Below are 15,000 nucleotides of genomic sequence, written 5' to 3'. Positions count from 1 at the left end.
TTCTCCCGCCCCGTGGTTCCTCTGAGGCTCCAGATGTTCTCCCTCCTCGTGGTTCCTCTGAGGCTCCAGATGTTCTCCCGCCTCGTGGTTCCTCTGAGGCTCCAGATGTTCTCCCGCCCCGTGGTTCCTCTGAGGCTCCAGATGTTCTCCCGCCTCGTGGTTCCTCTGAGGCTCCAGATGTTCTCCCGCCCCGTGGTTCCTCTGAGGCTCCAGATGTTCTCCCGCCCCGTGGTTCCTCTGAGGCTCCAGATGTTCTCCCGCCCCGTGGTTCCTCTGAGGCTCCAGATGTTCTCCCGCCCCGTGGTTCCTCTGAGGCTCCAGATGTTCTCCTGCCCCGTGGTTCCTCTGAGGCTCCAGATGTTCTCCCTCCTCGTGGTTCCTCTGAGGCTCCAGATGTTCTCCCTCCTCGTGGTTCCTCTGAGGCTCCAGATGTTCTCCCTCCTCGTGGTTCCTCTGAGGCTCCAGATGTTCTCCCGCCCCGTGGTTCCTCTGAGGCTCCAGATGTTCTCCCGCCCCGTGGTTCCTCTGAGGCTCCAGATGTTCTCCCGCCCCGTGGTTCCTCTGAGGCTCCAGATGTTCTCCCGCCCCGTGGTTCCTCTGAGGCTCCAGATGTTCTCCCGCCCCGTGGTTCCTCTGAGGCTCCAGATGTTCTCCCGCCCCGTGGTTCCTCTGAGGCTCCAGATGTTCTCCCGCCCCGTGGTTCCTCTGAGGCTCCAGATGTTCTCCCGCCCCGTGGTTCCTCTGAGGCTCCAGATGTTCTCCCGCCCCGTGGTTCCTCTGAGGCTCCAGATGTTCTCCCGCCCCGTGGTTCCTCTGAGGCTCCAGATGTTCTCCCGCCCCGTGGTTCCTCTGAGGCTCCAGATGTTCTCCCGCCCCGTGGTTCCTCTGAGGCTCCAGATGTTCTCCCGCCCCGTGGTTCCTCTGAGGCTCCAGATGTTCTCCCGCCCCGTGGTTCCGTGTGGCGAAGCAGAGTCGAGTCGTCGGGTCGGTTTATGTGTTTATTTATGAAAACAAATGAAGTCAGAAAATAAGGATCCCATATCAGTAATTACATCAAATGGTGGACTGGTTGTTCCGCCGCGGCGTCGTCCTCGCGCTCTACCTCTACCTCCACCTCTACCTCCACCCCTACCTCCACCCCAGACAGCTACTATACAGCTACTATACAGTGCTCAAACATACGGAAGAAGAACGGACGTACGGCCGGAGTGCATGCAAATACATAAAATCACTTTTTTTCCATTTTCTTATTAAAATACAAAAATTAACTATTAGCATCAAAGCTGGACCAACTAAAAACAAACAGAAGGGGGTTACCGTGGCAACGAGCCGTCCGACTGTGTGACCGACTTTCTGCTTGTTGGTTTCGTCTGTAAAACGCCTCTCAACACGTTTCCGTGGCAACACGGCGTGACGGTCCTCGACCAATCAGGAGCGTCCGGCGCCGACGCCGGACTACGAAGATGGCCGACTTGTCAGGTTACCGGTCACGACGAAGGGAACCAATCAGAGTGGAGGAGGGGGGGGGTGGGGGCGGCCCCGCCCACCTCCAACAGATCTGAGACAAGCGAACCGTTTGTCCCGGGTGTCCCGTCGGGACGTTTTACGGGCGAAGAGCTCTGGACGTCGGCGCGGTGAATAAATACGATGAAAAACATTTGGCGCCGACTTTTTAAATCTGGAGGGAAAAGAGCCGCGGTGGCCTGCGGCGGCGTCTGGTTTGGCAAGGGTGGGCGGGGCTAACAGGACAGCGGTACAAAGACTTTTTTTATATAGAGAACCTCATAAGACACAAACAAGTTCAGCACACAACCTGAAAAATTAAAAAAAAAACAAAAAAAAAACCTGAAAGAAAAGGAAATGTAGTGTTAAAAAAAATACGTCTGTTGCCCTCTTAACAGCCGGTGCAGGGGGCGGGGCCAGAGCCGCCAGGCCCCGCCCCCTGACAACAGGTGGGGGTGGAGTCTTTCAGCAAGGGTCCACCGAGGCTGAGACGAGGTGCAGAGAAACGACCAATCAGAGCCCCTCACTGAGCGGACCCTGCCATCTGATTGGTCGCTGCGTACCTGAGCTCACCTGTGTGGCGGCGCGGCGGCTTCAACTAAAAGACTCTTTTTAACAGGAAGTGACTTAATGACCAAACAAACAAGTTTTCATTTTCCTGTTCTTTATCTTCTGGAACATTCTCTTGTCAACTTCCTGTCAGGAGCACTTCCTGTCTGGAGCACTTCCTGTCAGGAGCACTTCCTGTCAGGAGCACTTCCTGTCAGGAGCACTTCCTGTCAGGAGCACTTCCTGTCAGGAGCACTTCCTGTCTGGAGCACTTCCTGTCAGGAGCACTTCCTGTCTGGGGCACTTCCTGTCAGGGGCACTTCCTGTCAGGAGCACTTCCTGTCTGGAGCACTTCCTGTCTGGAGCACTTCCTGTCAGGAGCACTTCCTGTCTGGAGCACTTCCTGTCTGGAGCACTTCCTGTCTGGAGCACTTCCTGTCAGGAGCACTTCCTGTCTGGAGCACTTCCTGTCTGGAGCACTTCCTGTCAGGAGCACTTCCTGTCTGGAGCACTTCCTGTCAGGAGCACTTCCTGTCTGGAGCACTTCCTGTCTGGAGCACTTCCTGTCTGGAGCACTTCCTGTCAGGAGCACTTCCTGTCTGGAGCACTTCCTGTCTGGAGCACTTCCTGTTAGGACCATGAGCAGGCGGCCGCTCGTCCTCGTTTTGATTTCCATGTCTTCTCCTTTCCCATGATGCTCTGCAGATGTTTCTGGAATGTTTTCAGAGTTCAGGGGTCGCCACCGGCCCGAGGAAGAGGAGGAGGAGGAAGAGGAGGAGGAAGAGGAAGAGGAAGAGGAGTGAGGTGCCAAGTCCAGATCCGGTCCGACTGTTGGACTCCATGAAATCAGCTCCAGATTCCAGTTCCACGTCTTCGTCCAATCCCCACCGCAGGACGCACTTCCTCATCCCTGCCAGCAGGGGGAGCCCAAGAAAGCTGATATTACTGCTTCCCCTTCTCCTCCTCCTCCTCCTGCTGCTGCTTCTTGTCCTCTTCCTGCTCCTCCTGCTCCTCCTGCTCCTCCTCCTCCATTTGTCCAGGAAAAATAAACAAATAAACACTAGGAGCTAAAAAAAAAACAGGTCAGCCTATTTACATACAGTCTCCGAGTCTGAGAGAGAGAGTGTGTTCAGGATGGAGGTGTGTGTGTGTGTGTGTGTGTGTGTGTGTGTGTGTGTGTGTGTGTGTGCGTGTGTGTGTGTGTTCAGTCTGTGTCGGAGGAAGAGGAGGTTCCTGTCGAGGAGCTGTCATCAGAAGAGGAAGAGGAGCTGCCACTCAAACGACTAGCCCCGCCTCCTGAGGCCCCGCCTCCGGCTGCCTTCTCTGGAGAGGAGAGAGTGGGAGGAGTCAACACGATGATGTCACAGGTCAGCACAGGAAACACGTGTGTACAGAGGTCCGGTAGGCAGCGAGCACCCAGACCTGGTCCCTGGTTCCACCCGGACCAGGTCCCTGGTTCCACCCGGACCAGGTCCCTGGTTCCACCCGGACCAGGTCCCTGGTTCCACCGCGGAACCTGTAGGCAGGTCGTCATGACGCTTTCTCATCACGTTCTGCACCGCTACGTTCTGTCCCGCTACGTTCAGTCCCGCTACGTTCTGCACCGCTACGTTCTGCACCGCTACGTTCTGTCCCGCTACGTTCTGTCCCGCTACGTTCAGTCCCGCTACGTTCTGCACCGCTACGTTCTGCACCGCTACGTTCTGTCCCGCTACGTTCTGTCCCGCTACGTTCAGTCCCGCTACGTTCTGCACCGCTACGTTCTGTCCCGCTACGTTCAGTCCCGCTACGTTCTGCCCCGCTACGTTCTGTCCCGCTACGTTCTGTCCCGCTACGTTCAGTCCCGCTACGTTCTGCACCGCTACGTTCTGCACCGCTACGTTCTGTCCCGCTACGTTCTGTCCCGCTACGTTCAGTCCCGCTACGTTCAGTCCCGCTACGTTCTGCACCGCTACGTTCTGCACCGCTACGTTCTGTCCCGCTACGTTCTGTCCCGCTACGTTCAGTCCCGCTACGTTCTGCACCGCTACGTTCTGTCCCGCTACGTTCAGTCCCGCTACGTTCTGCCCCGCTACGTTCTGTCCCGCTACGTTCTGTCCCGCTACGTTCAGTCCCGCTACGTTCTGCACCGCTACGTTCTGCACCGCTACGTTCTGCACCGCTACGTTCTGTCCCGCTACGTTCAGTCCCGCTACGTTCTGCACCGCTACGTTCTGTCCCGCTACGTTCTGTCCCGCTACGTTCTGTCCCGCTACGTTCAGTCCCGCTACGTTGTGTACCGCTACGTTCAGTCCCGCTACGTTCAGTCCCGCTACGTTCAGTCCCGCTACGTTCAGTCCCGGCACAACCAGCGTTGGGCCACAGCTAAAAGTTGTGGAGGGTACCTAAAGTACATAAAGTCTCTAAAGTGCGTAAAGTACACAAAGTACCTAAAGTAGATAAAGTACCTAAAGTAGATAAAGTACCTAAAGTACACAAAGTACCTAAAGTACACAAAGTACCTAAAGTACACAAAGTACCTAAAGTAGATAAAGTACCTAAAGTAGATAAAGTACCTAAAGTACACAAAGTACCTAAAGTACACAAAGTACCTAAAGTACACAAAGTACCTAAAGTAGATAAAGTACCTAAAGTAGATAAAGTACCTAAAGTAGATAAAGTACCTAAAGTAGATAAAGTACCTAAAGTAGATAAAGTACCTAAAGTACACAAAGTACCTAAAGTACACAAAGTACCTAAAGTAGATAAAGTACCTAAAGTAGATAAAGTACCTAAAGTAGATAAAGTACCTAAAGTACACAAAGTACCTAAAGTAGATAAAGTACCTAAAGTAGATAAAGTACCTAAAGTAGATAAAGTACCTAAAGTACACAAAGTACCTAAAGTAGATAAAGTACCTAAAGTAGATAAAGTACCTAAAGTAGATAAAGTACCTAAAGTAGATAAAGTACCTAAAGTAGATAAAGTACCTAAAGTACATGGTCAGTGAGACCAACCCACTCAGTAACAGGAGGCGGAGCTTCACTTTTCACTGTATCAGAGGGAACGAGGGTCACGGCTGTAGCTCCGCCTCCAGAGCTGTAGCTCCGCCTCCCCCCGCGTCCTTCACGCCCCGCCTCCGTTCTGACGGTGTCCCGGGGTGGAACCGAGGACACACTTGGTCCCGGGTGTGCCTTGCCTTGCCTTGCCCCGCGGTACTCACGCAGCAGCTTCCTCTGCTTCTTCTGCAGGCAGGACTTGACGTAGCGCTCCAGCTCGCGGAGGGTGGAGGGTTTGAGGGTCTCGAAGTCGATCTCGATCTCGTCGGGGTTGGAGTCCCGCAGCGAGGGCTCCCTGGACTGGATGATGTGGACCACCCGGCCCAGCTTCTCGCCCGGCAGCCGGTTGATGTCCAGGCTGAGCTGCCGCTTCTCGTCGTACGACATGGGCAGCGACGACTCCTCGCCGTCCTCGCCGTTGGCCGAGCCGCCGCCAGACGTCTTGCCGCCTTTCTTGGGTTGCCTGGTGACAGAGAGAGGGGCGGTGACGTTCCCCCGAGGGTGGAGAGCGAGCGGCCCCAGGAGCCCCCCGGTGGAGACCCGGTGGAGACCCGGTGGAGAACCGGTGGAGCCCCCCGTGGCAACCCCCCGGTGGAGACCCGGTGGCGCCCCCCCAGTGGAGCCCCCCCGGTGGAGACCCGGTGGCGCCCCCCCAGTGGAGCCCCCCCGGTGGCGCCCCCCGGTGGAGACCCCCATGGCGCCCCCCAGGTGGAGCCCCCCCGGTGGCGCCCCCCGGTGGAGACCCCCATGGCGCCCCCCAGGTGGAGCCCCCCGTGGCAACCCCCCGGTGGAGACCCGGTGGCGCCCCCAGGTGGAGATCCCCATGGCGCCCCCAGGTGGAGCCCCCCTGTGGAGACCCGGTGGCGCACCCCGTGGCAACCCCCCAGGTGGAGGCCCCCCATGGCAACTCCCCTGTGGAGACCCGGTGGCGCACCCCATGGAGCCCCCCGTGGCAACCCCCCGGTGGAGACCCGGTGGCGCCCCCCCAGTGGCGCCCCCCGGTGGAGACCCCATGGCGCCCCCCATGGCAACCCCCCGGTGGAGACCCCCGTGGCAACAACCAGGTGGAGCCCCCCCGGTGGCGCCCCCCGGTGGAGACCCCCATGGCGCCCCCCCGGTGGAGCCCCCCGTGGCAACCCCCCGGTGGAGACCCCCCCTTTACCTGGTGGCCGTCACCGTGCTGTTGGCTTTCCTGGCCGGAGCCTTCTTCTGATTGGCCGGTTTGGGCTGCTGGGCGGCGGCCTTGGGCTTCTTCTCTTCCTCTATCTTGCCCTTGCCCGCCTTGTCTTTGTCCTTGTCTTTCTTCTTGTCCTTGTCCTTCTTCTCTTTCTTCTTCTTTGGCTTGCTGACGGGAGCCTGGGAGAGGACGGCCAGCTGCTCATGCACCGCCTTCAGCTGCAGGGACACACTCATGATCAACCACCACCGCCGCCACGCCGGCGCGGCGCCTCGCCCGCCACGCTCACGCCGCGGAGCGAGGCGGGTGAATGTGCGAATAATGTTGAAAAAAGGAAGAAATCAGGACGCTCTTGACCTGTGATTGGTCGGCAGCACCAACCTGCTCCTGAAGCTCGGCCAGCCGCGTGGCCCGCTCCTCCTCGGAGTCGGACGATTCGTCGGAGGAGGAGTTGTTGCTGCTGTCGGAGGAGGCGGTGCTTTTACTGACCAGCGGCGTGGTGGAGGGGACGGAGGCCTCCAGGCCCTCGTCCGGGATCTTGGCGAAACGCATCTCGAACACGTCCTGGGGGACACACGGCGGGGGCGGGTGAGGGGGGCGGGGCTCCGGGGGAGGGGCGGGGCTTCAGCCTCTCACCTGCAGCTTGCGGGCCATGGCCACCACCTCGTGGTCCGGAGGGTTGTACTTGTAGCAGTTGGAGAACATTAACCTCACGTCCGTGGCGAAACTCTGGGGGTCGCTGTACTCCGCCTTGTCCATCTTTTTCTGTGGGCGAGAACCACGGTCACGTTCTAGTGGAGAACCACGGTCATGTTCTAGTAGAGAACCACGGTCACGTTCTAGTGGAGAACCACGGTCACGTTCTAGTAGAGAACCAGGGGTCACGTTCTAGTAGAGAACCACGGTCACGTTCTAGTGGAGAACCACGGTCACGTTCTAGTGGAGAACCACGGTCACGTTCTAGTAGAGAACCAGGGGTCACGTTCTAGTAGAGAACCACGGTCACGTTCCACTAGAGAACCAGGGGTCATGTTCTAGTGGAGAACCAGGGGTCATGTTCTAGTGGAGAACCACGGTCACGTTCTAGTGGAGAACCACGGTCACGTTCTAGTGGAGAACCAGGGGTCACGTTCTAGTAGAGAACCAGGGATCACGTTCTAGTGGAGAACCAGGGATCACGTTCTAGTGGAGAACCACGGTCACGTTCTAGTAGAGAACCACGGTCACGTTCTAGTGGAGAACCACGGTCACGTTCTAGTAGAGAACCACGGTCACGTTCTAGTGGAGAACCACGGTCACGTTCTAGTGGAGAACCAGGGGTCATGTTCTAGTGGAGAACCACGGTCACGTTCTAGTGGAGAACCACGGTCACGTTCTAGTGGAGAACCAGGGGTCACGTTCTAGTAGAGAACCAGGGATCACATTCTAGTAGAGAACCAGGGATCACGTTCTAGTGGAGAACCACGGTCACGTTCTAGTAGAGAACCACGGTCACGTTCTAGTGGAGAACCACGGTCACGTTCTAGTAGAGAACCAGGGGTCACGTTCTAGTAGTGAACCACGGGTCACGTTCTAGTAGAGAACCAGGGGTCACGTTCCACTAGAGAACCACGGGTCACGTTCCACTAGAGAACCACGGTCACGTTCCACTAGAGAACCACGGTCACGTTCTAGTAGAGAACCAGGGATCACGTTCTAGTGGAGAACCACGGTCACGTTCTAGTAGAGAACCACTGGGTCACGTTCTAGTAGAGAACCAGGGGTCACGTTCTAGTAGAGAACCACTGGGTCACGTTCTAGTAGAGAACCAGGGGTCACATTCTAGTAGAGAATCACGGTCACGTTCTAGTAGAGAACCAGGGGTCACATTCTAGTAGAGAACCACGGTGACGTTCTAGTAGAGAACCACGGTCACGTTCTAGTAGAGAACCAGGGATCACATTCTAGTGGAGAACCACGGTCACGTTCTAGTAGAGAACCAGGGATCACATTCTAGTGGAGAATCACGGTGACGTTCTAGTAGAGAACCACGGTCACGTTCTAGTAGAGAACCAGGGATCACATTCTAGTGGAGAACCACGGTCACGTTCTAGTAGAGAACCAGGGGTCACATTCTAGTAGAGAATCACGGTCACGTTCTAGTAGAGAACCAGGGATCACATTCTAGTGGAGAACCACGGTCACGTTCTAGTAGAGAACCACTGGGTCACGTTCTAGTAGAGAACCACGGTCACGTTCTAGTAGAGAACCACGGTCACGTTCTAGTAGAGAACCACGGTCACGTTCTAGTAGAGAACCAGGGGTCACGTTCTAGTAGAGAACCACTGGGTCACGTTCTAGTAGAGAACCACGGTCACGTTCTAGTAGAGAACCACGGTCACGTTCTAGTAGAGAACCAGGGATCACGTTCTAGTGGAGAACCACGGTCACGTTCCAGTAGAGAACCACGGTCACGTTCTAGTAGAGAACCACGGTCACATTCTAGTAGAGAACCACTGGGTCACGTTCTAGTAGAGAACCAGGGGTCACGTTCTAGTAGAGAACCACTGGGTCACGTTCTAGTAGAGAACCAGGGGTCACATTCTAGTAGAGAATCACGGTCACGTTCTAGTAGAGAACCAGGGGTCACATTCTAGTAGAGAACCACGGTGACGTTCTAGTAGAGAACCACGGTCACGTTCTAGTAGAGAACCAGGGATCACATTCTAGTGGAGAACCACGGTCACGTTCTAGTAGAGAACCACTGGGTCACGTTCTAGTAGAGAACCACGGTCACGTTCTAGTAGAGAACCACGGTCACGTTCTAGTAGAGAACCAGGGGTCACGTTCTAGTAGAGAACCACTGGGTCACGTTCTAGTAGAGAACCACTGGGTCACGTTCTAGTAGAGAACCACGGTCACGTTCTAGTAGAGAACCACGGTCACGTTCTAGTAGAGAACCAGGGATCACGTTCTAGTGGAGAACCACGGTCACGTTCCAGTAGAGAACCACGGTCACGTTCTAGTGGAGAACCACGGTCACGTTCTAGTAGAGAACCATTGGGTCACGTTCTAGTAGAGAACCAGGGGTCACGTTCTAGTAGAGAACCACTGGGTCACGTTCTAGTAGAGAACCAGGGGTCACATTCTAGTAGAGAATCACGGTCACGTTCTAGTAGAGAACCAGGGATCACGTTCTAGTGGAGAACCACGGTCACGTTCTAGTAGAGAACCACTGGGTCACGTTCTAGTAGAGAACCACGGTCACGTTCTAGTAGAGAACCAGGGGTCACGTTCTAGTAGTGAACCACGGGTCACGTTCTAGTAGAGAACCACTGGGTCACGTTCTAGTAGAGATTGTGGGGGGTTCTGGATTAGAGTAGAGCAGTGGTGAGGCTAGAGAGTGGTGAGGCCAGAGAGTGGTGAGGCCAGAGAGTGGTGAGGCAGAGAGTGGTGAGGCAGAGAGTGGTGAGGCTAGAGAGTGGTGAGGCCAGAGAGTGGTGAGGCAGAGAGTGGTGAGGCAGAGAGTGGTGAGGCCAGAGAGTGGTGAGGCCAGAGAGTGGTGAGGCAGAGAGTGGTGAGGCCAGAGAGTGGTGAGGCAGAGAGTGGTGAGGCCAGAGAGTGGTGAGGCCAGAGAGTGGTGAGGCAGAGAGTGGTGAGGCAGAGAGTGGTGAGGCAGAGAGTGGTGAGGCAGAGTGGTGAGGCCAGAGAGTGGTGAGGCCAGAGAGTGGTGAGGCAGAGAGTGGTGAGGCAGAGAGTGGTGAGGCAGAGAGTGGTGAGGCAGAGAGTGGTGAGGCAGAGAGTGGTGAGGGTTATAGTAGTGGTGAGGCAGAGTGGTGAGGCCAGAGAGTGGTGAGGCCAGAGAGTGGTGAGGCAGAGAGTGGTGAGGCAGAGAGTGGTGAGGCAGAGAGTGGTGAGGGTTATAGTAGTGGTGAGGCAAGAGAGTGGTGAGGCCAGAGAGTGATGAGGCCAGAGAGTGGTGAGGCAGAGCAGTGGTGAGGCAGAGAGTGGTGAGGCCAGAGAGTGGTGAGGGTTATAGTAGTGGTGAGGCCAGAGAGTGGTGAGGCCAGAGAGTGGTGAGGCAGAGAGTGGTGAGGCAGAGAGTGGTGAGGCTAGAGAGTGGTGAGGCCAGAGAGTGGTGAGGCAGAGAGTGGTGAGGCAGAGAGTGGTGAGGCCAGAGAGTGGTGAGGCCAGAGAGTGGTGAGGCAGAGAGTGGTGAGGCAGAGAGTGGTGAGGCTAGAGAGTGGTGAGGCCAGAGAGTGGTGAGGCAGAGAGTGGTGAGGCCAGAGAGTGGTGAGGCCAGAGAGTGGTGAGGCAGAGAGTGGTGAGGCAGAGAGTGGTGAGGCAGAGAGTGGTGAGGCAGAGTGGTGAGGCCAGAGAGTGGTGAGGCCAGAGAGTGGTGAGGCAGAGAGTGGTGAGGCAGAGAGTGGTGAGGCAGAGAGTGGTGAGGCAGAGAGTGGTGAGGGTTATAGTAGTGGTGAGGCAGAGTGGTGAGGCCAGAGAGTGGTGAGGCCAGAGAGTGGTGAGGCAGAGAGTGGTGAGGCAGAGAGTGGTGAGGCAGAGAGTGGTGAGGCAGAGAGTGGTGAGGGTTATAGTAGTGGTGAGGCAAGAGAGTGGTGAGGCCAGAGAGTGATGAGGCCAGAGAGTGGTGAGGCAGAGCAGTGGTGAGGCAGAGAGTGGTGAGGCCAGAGAGTGGTGAGGCCAGAGAGTGGTGAGGCCAGAGAGTGGTGAGGGCAGAGAGTGGTGAGGCAGAGAGTGGTGAGGCAGAGAGTGGTGAGGCCAGAGAGTGGTGAGGCAGAGAGTGGTGAGGCCAGAGAGTGGTGAGGCCAGAGAGTGGTGAGGCCAGAGAGTGGTGAGGCCAGAGAGTGGTGAGGCAGAGAGTGGTGAGGCAGAGAGTGGTGAGGCAGAGAGTGGTGAGGCCAGAGAGTGGTGAGGCAGAGAGTGGTGAGGCCAGAGAGTGGTGAGGCCAGAGAGTGGTGAGGCCAGAGAGTGGTGAGGCAGAGAGTGGTGAGGCAGAGAGTGGTGAGGCCAGAGAGTGGTGAGGCAGAGAGTGGTGAGGCAGAGAGTGGTGAGGCCAGAGAGTGGTGAGGCCAGAGAGTGGTGAGGCAGAGAGTGGTGAGGCCAGAGAGTGGTGAGGCCAGAGAGTGGTGAGGCCAGAGAGTGGTGAGGCTAGAGAGTGGTGAGGCAGAGAGTGGTGAGGCAGAGAGTGGTGAGGCAGAGAGTGGTGAGGCCAGAGAGTGGTGAGGCCAGAGAGTGGTGAGGCAGAGAGTGGTGAGGCAGAGAGTGGTGAGGCCAGAGAGTGGTGAGGCCAGAGAGTGGTGAGGCCAGAGAGTGGTGAGGCCAGAGCAGTGGTGAGGCCAGAGAGTGGTGAGGCAGAGAGTGGTGAGGCCAGAGAGTGGTGAGGCAGAGAGTGGTGAGGCTAGAGAGTGGTGAGGCAGAGAGTGGTGAGGCAGAGAGTGGTGAGGCCAGAGAGTGGTGAGGCCAGAGAGTGGTGAGGCAGAGAGTGGTGAGGCAGAGAGTGGTGAGGCCAGAGAGTGGTGAGGCCAGAGAGTGGTGAGGCCAGAGAGTGGTGAGGCCAGAGCAGTGGTGAGGCAGAGAGTGGTGAGGCCAGAGAGTGGTGAGGCCAGAGAGTAGTGAGGCCAGAGAGTGGTGAGGCAGAGTGGTGAGGCCAGAGAGTGGTGAGGCCAGAGAGTGGTGAGGCAGAGAGTGGTGAGGCAGAGAGTGGTGAGGCTAGAGAGTGGTGAGGCCAGAGAGTGGTGAGGCAGAGTGGTGAGGCAGAGAGTGGTGAGGCCAGAGAGTAGTGAGGCCAGAGAGTGGTGAGGCAGAGAGTGGTGAGGCCAGAGCAGTGGTGAGGCCAGAGAGTGGTGAGGCCAGAGAGTGGTGAGGCCAGAGAGTGGTGAGGCCAGAGAGTGGTGAGGCCCTACCCTGACGGTGCTGAGGTCCATGGGGTGTTTGATGATGTCATGGTAGTCGTGCAGCTCCAGCGCCTCGGCGTCCACCGGCTTGTAGAAGGGCCAGGCGTAGGCGGCGTGCTTCTTGGACAGCATCTCCTTCAAGATGGCGTCGCAGTGCTTCATCTGCTCGCCCAGCTTCCCGCCCCCTTTCCTGCCGCCGGCGCCGGCCCCTCCCCCGACCCCCGCCTCGCCGCCGGCCGCCTCCTCCCCGGCCTCCCGCCGGGCCTTGGCGGGGCGGGCGGCCGCCTCGCGGCGGGACGAGGCTAGCTTGGCCGGCTTGGCGTCCTGGGCGGAGGGCGAGTCGGCGCGGCCGGCGGAGATGGCGGACGTGGTCGGAGTGGTGGTGTCTGCTTTCCTCTTCACACCTTTCTTCTGCTCCACACACACACACACACACACACACACACACACACACACACACACACACACACACACACACACACACACACACACACACACACACACACACACACACACACACACTACAGTCTAGCAACTCGCTGAGGTTCCTTGTAATATGGTCGTCACGGTGACGCCAGTCAAACAGCCGTTACCTTGACGACGGGCTGTGCCGACGGCATCATGGCGGCGGGGGGCGGCGGTGCGGACACGGGGGGCGGCGCCGGGACAGGTGTGGGCGTGGTGGAGATGACGGGGGTCTGGGAGGGGGAGGGGGAGGGGTAGGAGGGGGGAGGGGAGGCCGAGGACTCCGCCTGCTGGCTCACTGGGGAGTAGACAAGAGGCACTAAGTACACAAGTACTCCATTACTGCTTCTGCAGTACTACCTGGAGCAGGATCTGCAGTAGCAGTACCGGAACATGTACTTGTAGTCGTACCAGTAGCAGTAGCTGTGGTAGCAGTACAAGTACCAGTACTACCAAAATCAGTACCAGTAGCAGTGGTAGCAACAGTACCAGGAGCAGTTCCAGTGGTAGCAGCAGTATCAGTAGCAGTACCAGTGGTAGCAGCAGTACCAGTACCAGGAGCAGTTCCAGTGGTAGCAGCAGTATCAGTAGCAGTACCAGTGGTAGCAGCAGTACCAGTACATGCAGCAGTAGTACCAGTAGCAGTACCAGTGGTAGCAGCAGTACCAGTACCTGCAGCAGAAGTACCAGTGGTAGCAGCAGTACCAGTACCTGCAGCAGTAGTACCAGTGATAGCAGCAGTACCAGTACCTGTGGTAGCAGCAGTACCAGTACCAGTACCTGTGGCAGCAGCAGGACCAGTACCTGTGGTAGCAGCAGTACCAGTACCAGTGGTAGCAGCAGTATCAGTACCAGTACCAGTAGCAGTACCAGTGGTAGCAGCAGTACCAGTACCAGTAGCAGTACCTGTGGTAGCAGCAGTACCAGTAGCAGTACCTGTGGTAGCAGCAGCACCAGTACCTGTGGTAGCACCAGTACCAGTACCAGTGGTAGCAGCAGTAGCAGTAGCAGTACTTGTGGTAGCACCAGTACCAGTACCTGTGGTAGCAGCAGTACCAGTACCTGTGGTAGCAGCAGTACCAGTAGCAGTACCTGTGGTAGCAGCAGCACCAGTACCTGTGGTAGCAGCAGTACCAGTACCAGTAGCAGTACCTGTGGTAGCACCAGTACCAGTACCTGTGGTAGCAGCAGTACCAGTACCAGTAGCAGTACCTGTGGTAGCAGCAGCACCAGTACCAGCACCAGTACCTGTGGTAGCAGCAACACCAGTACCAGTACCAGTAGCAGTACCTGTGGTAGCAGCAGCACCAGTACCAGTACCAGTAGCACCAGTACCAGTACCTGTGGTAGCAGCAGTACCAGTAGCAGCAGCACCAGTACCAGTACCAGTAGCAGTACCTGTGGTAGCACCAGTACCAGTAGCAGTACCTGTGGTAGCAGCAGTACCAGTACCTGTGGTAGCACCAGTACCAGTACCAGTAGCAGCAGTACCAGTACCAGTAGCAGTACCTGTGGTAGCACCAGTACCAGTACCTGTGGTACCAGCAGTACCAGTACCAGTAGCAGTACCTGTGGTAGCACCAGTACCAGTACCTGTGGTAGCAGCAGTACCAGTACCAGTGGCAGCAGCAGTACCAGTAGCAGTACCTGTGGTAGCAGCAGTACCAGTACCAGTAGCAGTACCTGTGGTAGCACCAGTACCTGTGGTAGCAGCAGTACCAGTACCAGTACCTGTGGTAGCACCAGTACCAGTACCTGTGGTAGCAGCAGTACCAGTACCAGTGGCAGCAGCAGTACCAGTAGCAGTACCTGTGGTAGCAGCAGTACCAGTACCAGCACCAGTACCTGTGGTAGCAGCAGCACCAGTACCAGTACCAGTGGTAGCACCAGTACCAGTACCTGTGGTAGCACCAGTACCAGTACCAGTACCAGTACCTGTGGTAGCAGCAGTACCAGTACCAGTGGTAGCAGCAGTATCAGTACCAGTAGCAGTACCAGTGGTAGCAGCAGCACCAGTACCAGTACCAGTACCTGTGGTAGCAGCAGTACCAGTACCAGTAGCAGTACCTGTGGTAGCACCAGTACCAGTACCTGTGGTAGCACCAGTACCAGTAGCAGTACCTGTGGTAGCACCAGTACCAGTAGCAGTACCTGTGGTAGCAGCAGCACCAGTACCAGTACCAGTACCAGTAGCAGCAGTACCAGTACCAGTAGCAGTACCTGTGGTAGCACCAGTACCAGTACCTGTGGTAGCACCAGTACCAGTACCAGTACCTGTGGTAGCAGCAGCAGCAGTACCAGTACCAGTACCAGTAGCACCAGTACCAGTAGCAGCAGTACCAGTACCAGTACCTGTGGTAGCACCAGTACCAGT

General features: G+C 56.9%; 1 protein-coding gene across 2 annotated transcripts in view; it reads right to left on the bottom strand.

The window, feature by feature from the left end:
* Positions 1-985: 985 nt before the first annotated feature.
* Positions 986-15,000, bottom strand: part of LOC308148308 (bromodomain-containing protein 3-like) — a 24,882-nt gene continuing 10,867 nt past the window's right edge. Inside the window, exons 6-12 of one of the 2 annotated variants that reach the window (XM_080521757.1) lie at positions 12,755-12,924; positions 12,171-12,572; positions 6,904-7,032; positions 6,625-6,831; positions 6,253-6,485; positions 5,255-5,553; positions 986-3,375 (exon numbers count right to left, since the gene is read on the bottom strand). In XM_080521757.1, coding sequence (XP_080377883.1) covers positions 3,257-3,375; positions 5,255-5,553; positions 6,253-6,485; positions 6,625-6,831; positions 6,904-7,032; positions 12,171-12,572; positions 12,755-12,924 — 1,559 coding nt within the window. In that variant the 3' untranslated portion in view covers positions 986-3,256. The remainder of the gene's footprint in view (positions 3,376-5,254; positions 5,554-6,252; positions 6,486-6,624; positions 6,832-6,903; positions 7,033-12,170; positions 12,573-12,754; positions 12,925-15,000) is intronic. The other variant, XM_080521758.1, reaches the window with a different exon arrangement.

The sequence above is a fragment of the Blennius ocellaris genome (genome assembly GCF_963422515.1).
Source record: "Blennius ocellaris genome assembly, contig: SCAFFOLD_126, whole genome shotgun sequence".
Classification (NCBI taxonomy): Eukaryota; Metazoa; Chordata; class Actinopteri; order Blenniiformes; family Blenniidae; genus Blennius; species Blennius ocellaris.
The sequence above is the reverse complement of the archived record's forward strand: the minus strand, read 5'-3'. Positions and strand labels throughout refer to the sequence as shown.